Here is a 19,274-nt window from a genome sequence, read left to right as displayed (position 1 = left end):
GTTGGATATGTTTGGAGGAACCATCTCATCATCTTGTCCCTTTCCCTCCCCGAAAACATCCAGAAGTAGACATATATTTTACAGGTGGTGATTAAATTCCTGCAGTGACATGCCAAGTATTTTGTGAACGCCATCTGCATAATGAACGTATTTATCAATCAAGAAGAAGGCAACAATATTTGCTGACACTTGATGCATAAATAACCTTCCGTGTTTTGTGCATGGGTGGGAGTGTGTGTGTGTGTGTGTGTGTGTGTGTGTGTGTGTGTGTGTGTGGTGTTTTCATCCTGCCTAATTTTTCCCAAGGCTTTTTTTTTTTCCTTTTTCAAAAGGTTCCGGGAATTGCAAACACCCAGTGGTGGAAAAAGAGAGATAAAGGAAAGATTTTATTTATTTATTTATTTATTTATTGCATTTATATACCGCCCTTTCCCTGAGGACTCAGGGCGGTTTACAGGGAATTAAAAATCAAACATACAAAAGTTAAAAACCAAGTTAAAAAATATTAAATTCACCCTGTACTCTTAAAAACCCAGTTAAAAATTTTCTCCTCAGCCTGGGCCCGAGAGCTCAAAGAGCCAGGTCTTCAGGTCCCGGCGGAATGATCGGAGGTCGGGGGCAGTCCTCAGCTCCACCGGCAGCTGGTTCCAGAGGGCAGGTGCCCCCACTGAGAAGGCCCTATCCCTGGGTGTCACCCGCCGGCAGTCTTTAACCGGCGGCACCCTGAGCAGACCCTCCCTGTGGGAGCGCACTGGGCGAAGGGCGTTTGATGCCGGCAGCAGGTGTTCCCTCAAATAGCCCGGACCCAAGCCATGTAGGGCTTTATAGGTCATAACCAGCACCTTGAATTTCACCCGGAGGGCAACCGGCAGCCAATGCAGCTCGCGGAGTAGAGGTGTTACATGGGAGTATCGGGAGACCCCCATTACGACTCGCGCGGCCGCATTCTGCACCAGTTGAAGCCTCCGAGTGGTCTTCAAGGGCAGCCCCATGTAGAGAGCGTTACAGTAGTCCAAACGGGAGGTCACAAGCGCATGAGTGACTGTGCGTAGGGCGTCTCGGTCCAGATAGGGACGCAACTGGCGCACCAGGCGAACCTGTGCAAAAGCCCCCCTGGTCACGGCTCCTATGTGGTCTTCAAAATTGAGCCGTGAAGCCGGTCAAGCTAAAAGCAGGATAATAGCAAAATGATCACACAGCCAATTGACAGTTGCTGAGGGAGGGGGATATCTGAGGACAACCAGGTCCATGGAAATCAGTAGCATTTTGTCTTCTTCATGAAGGCGTTTCTGACCACAAAGATGGACAATGTTTAGCTTCAGGGGGCCGAGGGACATTGACTGTAATTTCATGCAGTTCTTGGCTGATTTCATGCAGTCTTTCGGAATTTCATGCAATTCTCAGTAGAAAATAAGAACTTCCTTTCATTCGGTACTTAACAACTGTGTTACCAACTTAAGTGAGTCACTAAACATTGTGGTGAAAAAGGTCATCAAGTGGGGCCCAACTCACTCATCCTCCCCCCCTCCCCCCCCGTCTCGCTGAGCAACAGAAATTTGGGGCTCAGTTCTGGCCATAAGGTCAAGGACGACCTGCATTTCAGTTTGTGAAAATGCGCTTTCGAGGTTAGTTGCCAAGCGCAAAATCTCAAGAAATGAATTAGACTCCTTTTTCCTCCCTAAATCGGCAAAAAAACAAAACAAAACTCCTCACCTGCTTAAAGAAAAAATGGCCCAGAAGCGCAGTGTTTCCTTTTACAGAATCAACGCCCCTATTTTTATTAGCGGCGGGCCAATTGGCCTTAAAATAATTTGCCACAATTGCAGAGTTTCTCGCTTGTGTCAGTTTCAGCTCTGGCTTGTCGCTTCTGTTCTCAGCGCAGTAAAAGTGGGTCAGGTCATTGCAGAGCAGCTTTAGGATCTTCCCCACCATGTTCAGGATGTTGCTGTCAGGAAATTTTGGGGCGCCATAGAACATGAATATTCTAACGAATGAAGGCAAATAGACGCGTCCCAGGATAACGTTGCAGGATCCAATCTGGGTCAGTCACCTGAACCAGAGGTTTAGTCTTCTGAGCTTTCGTGCTGAAGCCCATCTTCAGGGAACTTCTCTCTCTAGCAGAATGTGTGTTTTGGGCTATTCTGTGTGTGGTATTTATAGGGTGCCTGTTGTAGGTGGCTTTTAGTTGTTGATAGGGGTGTTGGTAGTCGGCTATTAAGTCCTTGGCTGTTGTTTCCTTGTGCTGCCACTTCTTCAAGCTGGTGATAAATCAGCATCCCTGTTGACTGACCAGCAGCCCGTTTCCCAGGCTTCAGTCCTTTCCCTGGCTGTTTTTGTACCTGCTCATCCAACAATCTTATTAGCTGCAAAATTGGATGTATGTCCTTGTTCATTGGATTGAATATTCTGGGTTTATCCTGAAAGAGTCTGTAAGTAATTAGGTGCCTTTTAGCTTTGAGGACTGTATGCTTAGATCACCATAGCCATAGGCTTGTGATGATAGATAGATAGATAGATAGATAGATAGATAGATAGATAGATAGATAGATAGATAGATAGACAGACAGACAGACAGACAGATCTGTATCAAGATGTAATGAACTTAAATCCAATCAACCAGAGCAACAGCAGGGTAGGAACACCAAACCACATTTACTGCAGAGAATTGTAATCTGTGGCTGGCTAGGTTCAGCAGGGAATTAATAGGAAAAAGTTAAATTTCTGACAATACAACCTTCCCGCCGTGAGATAATGAGCACTTCGTGTGTATAGTGAGAAGGAATAACAGTTGCTTTCCAGATAAAACTATGCCCTTGAAGCAAGAGTCTCCCCTCCCCTCGAAAATGTCTTTTGGAGCCCCCCCTCCCCCAATCCTCTGGTTTGCCCTCTAAGGGAGATGAGACAAAGATGCTGGCTTAGCTTTTGGGAAAGTCTGTGTGGTTCTTTTGACAGAGAAGATTAAAACAAAGCCAAGCCCACAATATCAAACGAGATGATAAGATTGTGGAGAAGAATGGGATTGTTGGGTTGTGCACCTGTGTGTGTTTTGTAGCAGAAAGTAAGTCCAAATTACAGGACAGGCAATCCTCAATTTACGACTGCGATTGAGCTCAACATTTATGTTGCTAAGTAGGAGAAATTTGTTAAGTGTCTTTTCCTCCAGACTAAAGACACACACACACACACACACACACACACAAAGTTCTGACACACAAAGGAGATTAAGTCCCCAACCCTTGTCCTTCTGCACACATTGCTATAAAACACACTCTTTTTTTTTTAGGCTGGTTTAAAGCCAAGGTGTCCAAAATGTTTAGCAAACAAAGCTTCTAAGAAGAAGTCATCCTGGCTTGCAAACATGAATGGGATGGTCTGTGGGGAAAACTGGATTGTGGTTGTGTGTGTACTTCTGGGAGCAGCACTGACACAACCACCCAAGGCTTTACCTGGATTTGACATTGGAGATTCAGACTCTTCCCACAGATCCAGAACATGTTATGCTTGGTTAAACAGTCATCTTTACAGCTTAGCATGTTGGAAAAACTCACTCCTTGGGTGAACGGTGGCGGTTTGTTACGTTGCGCAATCCCAGGAAATGAGTTGTGGAGACAAGTGGAGCTTGTGTTGGTGTGGGCAGCTGACTCAGCGAAAAGGAAGTCTCCCAAGCAAGGTTCTTAATGACATTTCCCTTAACGTTTCCCAAGGTGAAAGGGTTCAGCTTTGCAGAAATGTGAGCCTCTGAGCTAATTCCAACTTAAGATATATTTGAGGGGAGACTTCCTCCTATTCCTTTGCACCCCTGTCTGTGAACCAGTGAGCAGGCTGCTCTTCCCCCCCCCCCCCGATAGTAGAGAAACTTGCTCCAGAAACCCGACAAGTCTGTGACTCAACGGTTACACCAACTGGGTGTGTGTCTGTGTGTGTCCTTCGTGCTCCCCTACACAAGACACGTTATGACTCAACTAGGTACCATCATCTGTGCACTGCATTGAGTTACTCAGTGCATTACCTAGTTGGATCATGAAACATCTGCAACCAGGGTATTAAGGACCCCATGGTCCTCCTCCTTCTCTTCCTCATCCTCCCGGCAAACCCCACTCCCTTCTAGCATTGATTATATTATCTAACTGGGTTATGAAATGTCTGCAAGGAAACAACCAAACTCAAAGAGCACCAAGGATCACAGTTCTCTTCTTTCTTCTCCTCTTCCTCCTCCTCCTCCTCCCTCTTTCTCTTCTCCTTCGCTTGTATCACCATTCCTCCTCCTCTTCCTCCTCCCCCTCCCCCCCCTCCTCCTCCTCCTCCTCTATAAACCCCATTCCCTTTTAGCACAGATGATGTTACCTAGTTGGGTCATGGGATGACTGCAAGGAAACCACCCAGCTCAGAGAGCACCAAGGACCCCACAAGCTACAATTCACCCCCACGCTACAATTATTCCCTTCTATCAGTTATGCTAACGTTTAATGTTGCCAACACCACTCACGTGGATCGCAGACTTTGAAGTTTTCCTTCAAATCTGGCTTCCGTACCATTGTAGGTCAGGAAACCATTGTGTGCATAACCTCCCTCTTTACATAAAGCTAGTTGTAAAGCTAGTTTACCTAAAGCTAGGGCAGGGGTGTCAAACTCAATTTCATGGAGGGCCGCATCAGCATGGCGGTTGCCCTCAGGGGGCCGGGTGGGTGTGGCCTGGCTGGGCGTGGCCTACTGGGTGGGCGTGGCTAGAGTGCGTATGGCCTACTGGGTGGGCGTGGCCAGCTCTACATCGTTGGCATCAAGGGTGCCTATGGGGGCCTGGGCAGGAGTGGGACAGATCTGGGGGTCTCTGGCAGAAGGAGGGTCTCTGGGCCAGGGCCAAGGCAGTGGGGGCCCTTCCCTCACTTTTTCCAGGATGGCTTCGCGGGCCACATGAAACCACTTCGCGGGCCGGATCTGGCCCCCGGGCCTTGTGTTTGACATGTCTGAGCTAGAGGGTATAACCCACAGGTCTGCAACCCGCGGCTCCGGAGCCGCATGCGGCTCTTTCAGCGGCTCCCAGTCCTCTGCCATGTGCAGTCCCCTCCCCCCAAAAAAAAGTGGGACTAAAAAAGTTCAATCAATTCAAATATGCAGGGTAGGTGCATATCTCGCCTTGGCTCCACTCTTCAGTCAAACCCTGTTCTGCGCATGCGCGCATGTACGCGCATGTGCACACATTTTTTGCGGCTCCCAGTTTTTCCTTTCGTGAGGGAACCGGTTCCGAGTGGCTCTTTCACTGTTTCAGGTTGCTGACCCCTGGTATAACCTATTACTTTACATACAGCTAGTTCTATCCCCATGAGCCCAACTGCCTCTTTTTTTAAAAAAACAAAAGATTGCACGACAAATTTGGTGATGGTGGAACCGAAGCTGATTTTAACTCAAGAGTCGGCAACAGAGTCAGCAACGTGCAAACAATGTTGGTGTTTGTCCTAATCCTACTGACTTTAGTTATCCTCAAGGCTGCAGCCGGGAAAAACCTACAGGCCCTCCGTCTTGTGACTCTAAATTATTTTGCTGTACTCTCTCTCTCTTTTTTTTTTTTCTTCGTTTGTTTGTTTTCCAAACACACCCCGGCCCTCTCCTGCTTCCACGCCAACGTGCACGGCTTTATAAAAAGCCTGCGCCCGCACAAATCACACGCTTTCTCACAATTTCCCCATCCTGTAAGCAATTTTCCTAAATGTGTGCTTTGTTGTGTGCCCGTTTTTCCTAGTGGAGAAATTTAATACACAAAGCAATCCTTGGGAAGTGCTAATTGTTCAGAAAGGCAGAGTGAAATTCAACGGGCACGAGAGAGAGAGAGAGAGAACCGAAGGAAAATTCCATCATGGGCTGCATATTTGATGGGAAAAGGATGAATTAGGCCAGCACGTAGGATGGAAACATAAATTAAACCTTTCCTTCTTCTTCTCCGTGTCTGTCTAACCCGGGTTTCTGGTTTCGGGGGCAGCTGATTTCTGCACCCCAACCTGGAGGTGATAATATGGGGCAAAAGGACCCCCAAAATTTTATTTTTACTTTTTATTTTAATTTTATTTGTATACCGCCCTTCTCCCGAAGGACTCAGGGCGGTGAACAGGGCAATCCATGTTAAAAAGACAGAATACAAAAATTAAAATTAAAAATTAAAAAAAGATTAAACAAGTGCCCAGAACTCTTAGATAGATTAAAACGCATTTAAAAGTAATAAAAACCCAACCCCCTCCCATCAGGCCAGGCCAGCTTGTTCAAAAAGATACGTCTTTAGATTAATGCGGCAAGGCTACGTTTTGTACAGTTTTTCTTTCTTTCTTTTTTTTTAAAAAAAAATCTCTACAAGTTGCGCCCTTTTTTTATGGGTGGTTTAAAAAAAATCAATGGTTCCCCTCTTTGCCATTTTATGTGAAGCCAACGTTTGTTTTTCTCTGTGCTTTTCTTTGTAGGCAAACGAGAGAGCAGGAAACCCCTCCCGACTTTTTTTATTTTTCCGACTACGAGAGACACAATGCTGAGATTGCAGCATTTCACCTGGACAGGTAAATGATGGGAGGGGGCGAGAGGAGGAAAAAAAATGGGGAGGAAGTGAGCTGAATGCAGTGTTTGCACGTCCTAATTGGGAACAGTTGAGTCCGTTTTTCAGTCTTTTGCAGCAGGGTGTTCTATGGGAAGTCATTCCACTACTACGACTTCTTCTTCTTCTTCTTCTTCTTCTTCTTCTTCTTCTTCTTCTTCTTCTTCTTCTTCTTCTTCTTCTTCTTCTTCTTCTTCTTCTTCTTCTTCTTCTCCTTCTCCTTCTTCTTCTCCTTCTCCTTCTTCTTCTTCTTCTCCTTCTTCTTCTTCTTCTTCTCCTCCTCCTCCTCCTTCTCCTCCTCTTCCTCCTCCTTCTCCTCCTCCTCCTCCTTCTTCTTCTTTTTCTTCTTCTTCTCCTTTTTCTTCTTCTTCTTCTTCTTCTTCTTCTTCTTCTTCTTCTAGAATAGAATAGAATAGAACAGAACAGAACAGAATAGAATAGAATAGAATAGAATAGAATAGAATAGAATAGAATGACAGAGTTGGATGGGACCTTGGAGGTCTTCTAGTCCAACCTCCTGCTCAGGCAGGAAACCTATACCATTTCAAACAATTCTATCTATAGCAATCAACATCTACATCTATCTATCTATCTATCTATCTATCTATCTATCTATCTATCTATCTATCTATCTATCTATCTTCTTCTTCTTCCTCCTCCTCCTCCTCCTCCTCCTCCTTCTCCTCCTATTCTTCTTCTCCTCCTCCTTCTCTCCCCTCTCCCTCCCTCTCCTTTTTTCTCCTCCTCCTTCTCCTCCTCCTCCTGCTTTTTTCTCCTTCTTCTTCTCCTCCTTCTCTCCCCCTCTCCCTCCCTCTCCTTTTTTCTCCTCCTTCTCCTCCTCCTCCTGCGTTTTTCTCCTTCTTCTCCTCCTCCTCCTTCATCTTCTCCTTCTCCTCCCTTTCCTCTTCCTCCTCCTCCCTCTGATATTAGAAAACATCGCATGGAAGTCCACCTTGAAGTAGAACTGGTGGTGATATCTGACATACCTTGAAAGGTGGACAATTCCACCAAATGGATACTAGCACTAGGAAAATCTATCTTGGGGAATAGTCCCCTAGAAATTGTCCATCAGTGGCACCAAAGAGAGGGGCAGCTCTCAAAGTCTCAAGGACCGAACTTGCACATCCTTGAATGGGGTCCCACCAGGGGATTCTTTAAGGCCACATTTGTTCAAATCTCAGCAAGTCCAACCAGCAAAATGAACAAGCCAGGTTTTAATCTTGAATAATTCAACCTCCCTCTGTTTTGGTTTTTTTTTTTTTTGCATGTAATTATGAGGTCTAACTAAGTAACATGATATTTACGGCCCATCCTGCAGAAGATTTTTGTTTTGTGGAATTCAGCAGATTAAAGCCGTGTCCTCCTCTTTTCCTTCCAGGATCCTAGATTTCCGTCGCGTCCCACCAGTTGCAGGCAGACTGGTTAACATGACCAGAGAAATAAGGGACGTTACTCGCGACAAGAAACTATGGAGGACATTTTTTATCTCACCAGGTATGGGAAGACTTAGTTAACCACCTGGGCACCAAAACAGGTTCCAGGTGACATGCAGCAATTAAAACGAGGATCACGAACTGTCGCAATATGTCAACGTTCAGTTCAACCGAAATGGTTTGTAGCCATCAGGCCTTCCTTTAAATTAATTTGTCAGCCTCGTGATTCAGCATCTCGGATTCCTTCAGCCAAATTGCCAGGGAATTCAAAGCTTTGCAGGGGCCCCACTGACGAGTTAATTTCCATCCAGGGGGCAACCCAAGGATCCAAGTGGGCAAGATCCAGTAGGAAATGTTGGCTTCCCGCTGGATCCTACCCTCCCTGCTTCTTCACTTGTGCTTGGTTATTGTTTCCTGGCTCCATCTTAATTGCTGCTACCGATAACTCTCTTCTCGTTATGTTAATCAGCCTGGGCTTTTGGCAAAGAGACCCCATTGACTTTCTTTAATAACGGGCAACGACAGCAGTAACGACAGAAATTACATCGGGAAGATGATCGACAGAAATTACATCGGGAAGAGGATCGTGTAAACATTTGAAAGCAAATCCCAATTTACAGCTAGGCGGAAGGCTTAATTAGCTGCCTCTCCGGGGCCGAAGGGAGATAGATACCCAGCTTTGTGTGCAAAGCCTGAATTAGATCAGCTTCCGGAGAGGACTTGTCCGCCAGCATGTGGCTTTCATGCCTTTTCAAATCCACAGTTGCTTTGGTGATGCTTAGAAACCATTCCAGGTAGACCTGTGAGTGCAGCATGAAGCTCTCTTTTTTTAGTAGCAAGGCTGCAGCTTGGTTGGTGCTGCTGGGCAAAAATCTCTTGGTTGATATATTCTGGCGACTTAGCCGAAAAGTTCTGACGAGAAAGGCAGGAATTAGGAGAAGACTCCACGTTAACTCTTATTCCTTGTCAAAACAAGAAAAAGTCCACTGGTAAATTTCTTAAATGGGGAAGGACGGAAGGAAGGAAGGAAGGAAGGGAGGGAGGGAGGGAGGGAGGGAGGGAGATAGATGATGGGGAAAAAAGAAGGGAAGAAAGGGAGGTGATGGAGGGAGGGAGGGAGGGAGGAAGGAAGGGAGAAGGGAAGGGAGGGAGGGAGGAGAGGGAAGGAAAGGAAGAGAGGGAGATGATGGGGAAGAAAGGGAGATGATGGAGGGAGGGAGGGAGGAAGGAAGGAAGGGTGAAGGGAAGGAGGGAGGAGAGGAGAAGAGAGGGAGAGAGGGAGATGATAGGGAAGAAAAGGGAAGGGAGGGACGGAAGGGAGGGAGGGGAGGAAAGGAGAGGGAAGGAAGACAGGAAGAGAGGGAGATGATGGGGAAGAAAAGAAGGGAAGAAAGGGAGGTGATGGAGGGAGGAAGGAAGGAAGGAAGGGAGAAGGGAAGGGAAGGAGGGAGGAGAGGAGAAGAGAGGGAGATGATAGGGAAGAAAAGGGAAGGGAGGGACAGAAGGGAGGGAGGGAGGAGAGGAGAGGGAAGGAAGAGAGGGAGATGATGGGGAAGAAAGGGAGGTGATGGAGGGAGGGAAGGAGAGAGGAGAGGAGAGGGAAGGAAGGAAGGAAGGAAGGAAGGAAGGAAGGAAGGAAGGAAGGAAGGAAGGAAGGAAGGAAGGAAGGAAGGAAAACATTACCCACAAAGTGCAGTGAATGGAAAAAAAACTCAGTCGTTTTTAAAAGGCCTTTCTGTGCCTTGTTGGTGGTCCCCTTGCCTTAAAAGAAAGCCTTGAAGGAATGATTTGTGAGTGCTCAGGTGGGAGAGAAACTTTTAAGAATTCCGGCTGTAATTTTCGAAGTAATCATTTGCCGAAATCAATGTGAGTTCTGGGACTTTTGTTCCCCTTGACCAATCACAGAGGTTTATGGATTTCCACCCCTGTCGTTCACCACACAGACACACACACACACACACACACACCCCTCCACCCTCTGGGAAACGGACAATAGCAGCCCTGCTCGGCTCACTTGAAAGAAAAAGGCAGATTAGAATCTTTTCGCTTTTTTTCCCTTTTTTTTAGAACCTGCTCAAAATTATTTACACCCCCCAGGTTCTGACGCTGGAGAGAAAGAACCGACCGTGGCATGCTGGGAATTGTTCAGAGACAGTTGTTTCAAATGTTACACGCCGTGTTGTGTGAACTCACTGCAGACAAACAAGCAGTCCACCGCTTACCGTCACGGTCAGGGCTAAAACGTAACCTGGCTAAGCAAGGCAATTGGTAAGGGAGTTAGGTTCGATTCTATGGCTTTTCCGGCACGGTTGTTAAGCGAATCACACAGGCGTTAAGTGAATTGTCAGAGGCTGGCTGGGAAGGTCAGAGAAAGGGATCACCTGACCCCGGGACGGTATGATTGTGATTAAATACATTGCCGGTTGCCCAGTGTCCGAATTTTGATCACTTGAGCACTTAATGATCGCAAGGACGAGATTGTGAGTCACATTTTTTTTTCCCAGTGAAGTTTTAACTTGGAAATGGTCACTAAGTGAATCGTTGCGAGCCGAGGACCATCTACGTTTAAGCCCTGAGCATGTTTGTAGAAGAAGACGAGGCTCAACTGTAACACAGACATAAAGGGAGAGACTCACCGGCCATTATGGGAATTCAAATTCCCAGAAACTTGTCAGTCTGGAAGGGGATAAATTTCCCACTTCTAATAACACCTATGACTGCACAGGCAGTCCTCGACTTACACCAGTCGTTCAAAGTTACAACAGCACTGGAAAAAAAGTGACAGGACCATTTTCCACCGTTATGAGCTTTGCGGCACCCCCTTGATTGTGTAAATCAAAATTCAGACGCTGGGCAACTGGTTCATACTTACGACCACCGCTGTGTCCCAAGGTCATGCGACCTTCTGACCAGCAAACTCAATGGCGTCGTCGATTCACTTAACAACCGAGTTGCTAGCTTATCAAACAGCAGTTCGCTTAACAGCCGGGGCAAGGATGGTCATAAGATGGGGAAAAACATGCTTAACAAACGTCTCGCTTAACAACAGAAATTTTGGGCTCCGTTGTGGTCGTAAGCCGAGGACCGCCGGTATCAGCAATTACAGTAAATGAGATCCACCTTTGGGGTGGGTGGGTTCAGAAATGCCAGGCCCGCCGGAGCTGAACTAATGACAGCTGGTTCACAACTCGCCCTCATTCACAGATTCCCGGCTGCTGGCAGCGTTTTCACACCATCCGGTGCCAGCTTGAAAGCAGTGTCAGTTCACACTCGGTTCGTCTGAGTCATCAGTTGTCGAAGAAGCTGATTTTGGCAAAAAAAAAAAAAAAGTGAAATCAAACAATCAACTTAGGTGTGTCAGCCGGTCCTTGGCAAGTCATGGGATCATCCTAGAAGCCAGCCCTGGAAAAATGACCTCAAAAACGTGAAGATTGGAAGATGGTTTTCGTTTTTTGTAATAATCACAAGCTCTTATTTTTATATTAGGTCCAGAGAGGTTGCTGCGACCTTTACAAATTGTTTTAAGAGGGTCTCCTTTTTCTACTCGTCTCCAACTTACTTCTTTTGAAGGAGCTGAGTTCCCCTTTGGTGTCTCCCTCATTTCTGATCCTTAGAAGGTGTTGGTTGTGGGTTCTTGGGTGCTTTCTGACATTTCTTGCAAATGTTTCGCTACCAAACTAGGTAACGTCACCAGTGTGGAAGGGAGTGGGGATGGGTCTCCTCATAAACCAAGGCAGGCCCAAAAACATTAGAGGATTCCTCGAAGTCTGGCAGTCAGACATCTCAGCCATCAACAGGCACATAGAGATGAACAACGTTTACACGCCATTCAAAAGAGACAATAAAAAAAGGCCGGAAGGAAAGAAAAAGACCAGCAATCAACAGCCAAATATGCAGAGATTAACACCACACTAGACCCACAATCAAGAAGTAAACAGTTCTCTTCCTCTTCCTTTACTCCACAAACCCAACTCTCTTCTAGCACCGATGACGTTACTAGTCGGGTCTGGAAACATCCACAAGAAAACATCCAACCTCAGAGAGGTTGGACCTGACAGTCCTCCTCCTCCTCCTCCTCCTCCTCCTCCTCCTCCTCCTCCTCCTCCTCCTCCTCCTCCTCCTCCTCCTCCTCCTCCTTCTCTTCCTCCTTCTCCATCCCCTTCTAGCGCTGATAATGTTACCTAGTTGGCTCACGAAACATCCATAAAAAACAGCCAAACTCAGAGAGCACCCAGGACCCCACAGTTCAACCTTGAGTGACAGATCTTCTCTTCCATCAAGGTTGCTTGTCCACCATGTTTCTCTTCCTTTCTGCAGCCAACAACATCTGCTTCTATGGAGAGTGCTCCTACTACTGTTCGACAGAACACGCCCTTTGTGGCAAACCGGACCAGATTGAAGGCTCCATGGCCGCCTTCTTGCCTGACTTGTCTTTAGCCAAACGGAAAACCTGGAGGAACCCATGGCGACGTTCCTACCATAAACGCAAGAAAGCCGAGTAAGTCTTGTGGTTAAGAGGCGGCCCGCAGCAGGCTGTCAGTTCTCCATTGTTGCCCAGCCAGACGTTAATTCCACCACCGCTGAGCAGAACAAAATCATCCGTCTGCCCAACGCGGCAGAGGCACAGTGGGAAGACAAAGAGCAGAAGCTGGGTGGAGGCATTTGGATGGCCCACGCCTTCATTTAACCCAGATGATGTGGCTGTTGAGTTTGTTCTAAACTCTAACACCAAAACACCACAACCTCGCGGCTGGACTAAAACTTTAGCACCTGTTAAATTAGAATCCAACTTATTTTGTGCTTATTTTGCAGGTAGGGGAGAAATAATATTTTTCTCTGCATTTCCCCCCCCCGGCATTCATTCATTCATTCTTTCATTTGTTTGTTCATTCATTCAATTGTTGTTATTAGCTGCGAAGTCGTGTCCGACCCATCGCGACCCCATGGACAACGTTCCTCCAGGCCTTCCAGTCCTCTGCCGTCTTCTGGAGCCCATTTAGGCTCACACCTACTGATTCAGTGACTCCATCCAGCCACCTCATTCTCTGTCGTCCCCTTCTTCTCTTGCCCTCAACCTTTCCCAGCATTAGGCTCTTCTCCAGTGAGTCTTTCCTTCTCATTAGGTGGCCAAACTATTTGAGTTTAAACTTCAGGATCTGTTCATTCAATTAATATTATCAAATTTATTTTCTGACTATCTGTGGTTCAAGGCGACTCTAGGCAGCTAGCAACCATGGGTCATAAATTAATGTATTTATTAATGACATTTGTATGCCAGCTATTTTGCCTAGGGATGATTCCAGGCATCTGACAGCCGATAAAACAGCAGGAGAGCAATAGCAATAGTATTCAGACTTATATAGCGCTTCACAGTGCTTTCACAGCCCTCTCTAAGCGGTTTACAGAGTCAGCAAATTGCCCCTAACAATCTGGGTCCTCATTTTAACGACCTCGGAAGGATGGAAGGCTGAGTCAACCTTGAGCTGGACAGAATCGAACTGCAGGCGGCCAGCAGGCAGCAGAAGTAGCCTGCAGTACTGCATTCTATCCACTGCGCCACCGTGGATAAAAGATGAAAGCATTCAAACAGCAAATATTAACAGTAAAATTGACTTAAGAATTAACAATGGTGGCACCTCTTTAGGTATGTTAGTCCAGTCCCGATAATGGGATAGGAATATGGAGTTTGTTCTGAACCCTTTCAAGCTACTCTTATTAATACCGAGGCTTTTTCAAAATATATATTATTTCCCCCCACCCTCCAGGAGCTCAGCAACCTCATAAGTGGGTGGTGGATCATATGTTTAAAATACCGATGTGCTTATTTCCTCTGTTAAACTCAAACCCAGCCACGCAATCCTTGCAGGCCTCGAAACGGAGAGCACCGTTGGTGGCTAAACGTCCCAATCTGTATTTTTCCTTCTCATCCAGGTGGGAAGTTGATCCAGATTATTGCGAAGAGGTTAAGCAAACGCCACCTTACGACCGGGGTACCAGGATCTTGGATATAATGGACATGACCATATTTGATTTTCTGATGGGTATGTGTGTCGCTTCCTGAAATGGAGTCGTACTCTTAGAATTTGGGCAGTTTTAGTGGTAGAGCTTGTATAATTGTATCATTTTATTATTTAATTATTTATTTTATTTGCCGCTAGTTGTTTTGGCTTGTTGTGCGGTGACGCACCATTAACGACTTCCTTAGGTGACACAAATAGCAGAATAACAGAGTCGGAAGGGACCTTGGAGGTCATCTAGTCCAACCCCTTGCTCTAAGCAGGAAACCCTATACCATTTTAGACAAATGGTTGTCCAATCTCTGCTTAAAAACCTCCAGTGTTGGAGCATTCGCAACTTCTGGAGGCAGGTTGTTCCACTGGTTAATTGTTCTGTCAGGGAATTTCTTCTTAGCTGTAGGTTGATTTTGAGCATGAGATTAAGGGTTATAGGACGATCCTGTTTCTTCTTGAAAGGCATTGGACAGACATTTTTCCAGAATGGCATAGGCATAGGTCTTCTGCTTGAGCAGGAGATTGAATTATTTATTTATTTATTTATTTATTTATTTATTTGTTTTTATAAACCGCCCTTCTCCCGAGGGACTCGGGGCGGTGTACAGAATAAGGTAGGTATACAGATTGAACAATAATTAGAAGACCTTCAAAGGTCCCTGCCAACCCTATTAATCTACGTTCTGTGATCCTATATTATAATTTGCTTGAGATCTCCAAAGATGCCTTTTTTCACGAGGCAACTGGCCTTTCTTGTTTTTCCTTTGAAGACGTTTCGCTTCTCATGCAAGAAGCTTCTTCAGCTCTGACCGGACGACGGGGAAATGGAAGGATTTGTAAGATCTCCAACATGATGTTCTGCTAAACATTTTTTTTTCTTATTTCTCCGGCTCTTTGCAGGTAATATGGATCGACACCATTACGAGACCTTTGAGAAGTTTGGAAATAATACTTTTATTATCCACTTAGACAACGGAAGAGGGTAAGGGGTTGGTGGATCATACTAAAATCTTTCTCGTTTATTCTTCACCACTATTCTTTTGCTTGAAAAAAGCATAAACGTGTCCATATGTGACTTTATCTGAGCATTGGGGGGAGGGGTCTTTTCCTAGCTAAGAGATGGGCAACCTATACAGGTTGTCCTCATTTAGTGACTGCATCTGGGACTGGTAGTTAATTGAAGCAATTAGTAAGTGAGACCATGACTGAGCTTAGGAACTCAGCTTTCCATTGCTTTACAGACTTTCTTTTAAAGTCTTCTGTTGAGGCATGAGGCAAGCCCACGTTTCCTGCAAAATACCTCTTTGGCTTCAGACCTGAAGTTCAATCCGTGGCTAAAACCATTGCAATGAAAGAGCGCATTCAGCCTCTGCCCTGACTTTTGGCCAAGAATTTGAGACGGAAAGTATATTTCTAGTGAATCATCTTTGTGTTCTTCTCTCTTGCAGGTTTGGGAAATATTCTCACGACGAACTGTCTATCTTGGTGCCTTTAAATCAATGTTGCCGGTATTCTTTTTCTTCTTCTCTTTATGGGGAGAATTTGGGGGGCTGTAAACACGGAGCCCTTGTCTTACGACCATTCCACAAGCATTTGACGTTTCAAGGGCACCGAACGCATGGTGGTTATAACCAGTCCTTAAAGTTCAGGCTGTCTAAACAACCCTGTGATCAGTGGTTGATAGATGATAGATAGGAAAGTGGGGGGAGGGAGGGAAGATGATAGATGATAGATAGATAGATAGATAGATAGATAGATAGATAGATAGATAGATAGATAGATAGATAGATAGATAGATGATAGATGGATGGATGGATGGATGGATGGATGGATGGATGGACAGACAAGATAGATAGATAGATAGATAGATGATAGATAGATAGATAGATAGATAGATAGATAGATAGATAGATAGATAGATAGATAGATAGATGATAGATAGATAGATAGATAGATAGATAGATAGATAGATAGATAGATAGATGGATGGACGGACAGACAGACAAGATAGATAGACAGACAGACAAGATAGATAGATAGATAGACAGACAGACAGACAGACAGACTAAGATAGATAGATAGATAGATAGATAGATAGATAGATAGATAGATAGACAGATAGACAGATAGACAGATAGACAGACAGACTAAGATAGATAGATAGATAGATAGATAGATAGACAGACAGACAGACAGACAGACCTATAGACAGATAGATAGACAGACAGACTAAGATAGATAGATAGATAGATAGATAGATAGATAGATAGATAGATAGATAGATAGACAGACAGACAGACAGACAGGCAGACAGATTATTGTTAGATGATAGATGATAGATAACAGATTCAGGTAGGGCGATAGAGAAAAAGAGATGATAGAGGGGGAGAGTGAGAGGTGATGGATTAGAAAGAGACAGAAAGAGATGATAAAGATTCAGATAGATCAGACAGACAGATAGATTGATTCACATAGCTATCTAGAGAGGTAGGTAGGGAGAGAGAGAGAGAGATTCAGATAGATAGATAATAGGTGGAAGACAGACAGACAGACAGAATGTTCTGTATGGGTAGAACTAGCTGTTCAGTGTTGAACTAGGAAAGCCCATCCAGTTGGAAGCCAAAATGAAACTAGTTCTGCTAAACATGGGATTTTTATATTTTTTTTAACCAAAGTCCAAATGCTCTCCACGTCTCACCTTCCAACTGCTTCTTTCTGCTAGAATACGGAAGTCCACCTACCTGCGTTTACAGCTCCTGGCCAAGGAGGAGTACAAGCTGAGCCATCTGATGGAAGAATCCTTGCTGGAGGACAAAATCGCCCCCATCTTGTACAAACTGCACCTGGAAGCGATGGATCGGAGGCTGCGGATAGTCCTCCAGGCCGTCCGGGACTGTATAGAAAAAGAGGGCTACAGCAAGGTGGTGGACAATGACTTTGCCTCCCCTAGGAGCACCATCACGACCGAGAGGTAGTGAAACGGACAGACTTCCTTCAACTCCACTGAAGAAGAAGACCCACACGCCAACCAAGCCACCCTCCCGACAGTCTCCTGAAGGACTGTGTAGGCCATGTTTGAATTCAGTGAATTCAGAAATTGCTCTTCTGATTGTTCTCCCAAGTTGCGAAGGGGTAGACTCCGCAGCAGATTAGAATCTCTTGCGGAATAATAGGTAGCTCGCCCACCTAAAAGCTCTCGGGGCAATCCACGTCTTCTCAGTGGATGCGGTCAGGCACCTGCCCTGCTTTCCATCCAGCCTCGCTTGCCTTAGCTTCTTAAAGGGTTCTCCGTTGTCAATGAGGGCTCTGGAGCCCACGTGTGGGCGGAGCTTCTGGCAAGCCCCACCTCCTCCCTCCCCTACCCCCCCCCCGGTGTTTTCATTTCTCCTGGGGCCTCCTGTGGTCTCATGGTCCCCCTTTCTCCTTTCCGCTCCTTCAGCCCACGTGTCCCACAATCGGAGCTGGCCAACCCAGTTGAGAATACCTTGCAGGAAATGCCCCCCCCAAAAAAAAGTCATCCATATATCCCGGAGCTGACTGCATTTGGAGGAAAAAAAGGAATCCACTCGTTCTCATCTCCGTTTTCCCAACAATTCTAATTAGGAAAATAAGGTAAAGGTAAAGGTTCCCCCGCACACGAGTGCTAGTCGTTTCCGACTCTAGGGGCCGGTGCTCATCTCCGTTTCAAAGCCGAAGAGCCAGCGCTTGTCCGAGGACGTCTCCGTGGTCATGTGGCTGGCATGACTAGACGCCAAAGGCGCACGGAACGCTGTTACCTTCCCACCGTAGTGGTCCCTATTTTACTACTTGCATTTTTTACGTGCTTTCGAACTGCTAGGTTGGCAGAAGCTGGGACGAGTAACAGGAGCTCACTCTGCTACGCGGCACTCGGGATTCGACCCGCCAAACTGCCGACCTTCTGATCGACAAGCTCAGCGTCCTAACCCACTGAGCCACCGTGTCCCTAATTAGGAAAATACATATATAAATATAAATTCTGGCTGGAGAAACCCTCTCATTCCTTCCCTTCCTTTTCCTTTGTACAGAAAACCCATCTTTATTTAATATTTTGTATTTATAGTGGAGACAGTCGTGGGCTTTTTTTTTTTTCTTAAAAAAAATCAAAAAAACAAAACAAGAATGGAAAACGCGACCTTTGGATGAGGGGAAGCGGGGGACGGATGTCTACCACCCAGAAGAAATGTTCTTCTAGAGAGAGTTCCAGAGAAGACTCCGCGGTGGTTGCTGCTGTGAAGCTATCCTAGAGCTGAGTCTTGGGGTTTTTTTGGGGGGGGGATGGTGGGCGTCGCAAAAGAGGCGAATGAGTTGTGCATTTTGAAACCCTTGCACACCTTCCGGGAAAGGCTGAACTGTCAATATTCTCCTTAAACCAAGGGAGGAGAGAGGAAGGATCCGGAATGGAGAAGGCCACGCTTTGGACGTTCCCTTCACGTGGCCGTGAAGCCTTAGTTCCTTGGGTCGACTTTCAAGGCGTGCTCCTCATCTCCCTCCTTTTCTCTTGCTTCCCCCGTGGCTGCCAACGGTCTCCCACTTTCCTCTCTTCCCCACACCCCCCCCCAGCCTTTCTAAGACTGATCCAGCTCTATGGCCAAGCCCAAACCCCAACCCTGCGGGGAAGCGCAGCAGCTTAGTCAATAAAAAATTGAAAAAAAGGAGCGGGACGATTCGTGCATCGGCCGAGAATACTTGAATGCGGTTTGACAGAGTGGCAGAGTTTCAAAAAAAAAAAAAGCAACCAGAGAAAAATGGTACTATTTATCCATCCGAAAGTAGCGCCAGCTCTTCCTTCTCTTTCTGGACTGCTTGAAGCTGAGCTGAGCTGCTCTTCTCAAGTCTGCTTTTGATAGTTTTCCTTTATGTAAATATATACATATCCAAGTTTAAAAAACAACAACACAGAGATGAAAGGGGAAAAACACCCAAGAAGCTGCTTTCAGCGGCTGTAGACTTTTATGGCTTCCTTCCTTTTCTTCCTCCCTCCCTCCCTCCCTCCCTCCCTCCCTTCCTTCCTTCCTTCCTTCCTTCCTTCCTTCCTTCCTTCCTTCCTTCCTCTTTCTCCTTCTCCTTCTCTTTTTTCCATCCCCTCCTTCCTTCCTTCCTTCCTTTCTTTCTTTCTTTCTTTCTTTCTTTCTTTCTTTCTTTCTTTCTTTCTTTCTTCTTTCTTTCTTTCCTCCCTCCTCTCCATGGATTCATTTGCAGTGTGGTCCCAGTGCAATAAAGATATGGCAAATACCT

The 19,274-nt window shown here is 45.9% G+C and overlaps 1 protein-coding gene across 1 annotated transcript in view; it reads left to right on the top strand.

Moving 5' to 3' along the window:
- Nucleotides 1-19,071, top strand: part of FAM20C (FAM20C golgi associated secretory pathway kinase) — a 52,261-nt gene extending 33,190 nt beyond the window's left edge. Inside the window, exons 4-10 of the mRNA XM_083372792.1 lie at nucleotides 6,447-6,539; nucleotides 7,953-8,068; nucleotides 12,325-12,505; nucleotides 13,939-14,048; nucleotides 14,919-15,000; nucleotides 15,467-15,526; nucleotides 16,741-19,071. Coding sequence (XP_083228918.1) covers nucleotides 6,447-6,539; nucleotides 7,953-8,068; nucleotides 12,325-12,505; nucleotides 13,939-14,048; nucleotides 14,919-15,000; nucleotides 15,467-15,526; nucleotides 16,741-16,993 — 895 coding nt within the window. The 3' untranslated portion in view covers nucleotides 16,994-19,071. The remainder of the gene's footprint in view (nucleotides 1-6,446; nucleotides 6,540-7,952; nucleotides 8,069-12,324; nucleotides 12,506-13,938; nucleotides 14,049-14,918; nucleotides 15,001-15,466; nucleotides 15,527-16,740) is intronic.
- The last annotated feature ends 203 nt before the right edge of the window (nucleotides 19,072-19,274 follow it).

Source organism: Vipera ursinii (genome assembly GCF_947247035.1).
Source record: "Vipera ursinii genome assembly, chromosome: 13".
Lineage (NCBI taxonomy): Eukaryota > Metazoa > Chordata > Lepidosauria > Squamata > Viperidae > Vipera > Vipera ursinii.
Note: the sequence above shows the minus strand (reverse complement) of the source record. Positions and strands in the feature narration are given on the sequence as shown.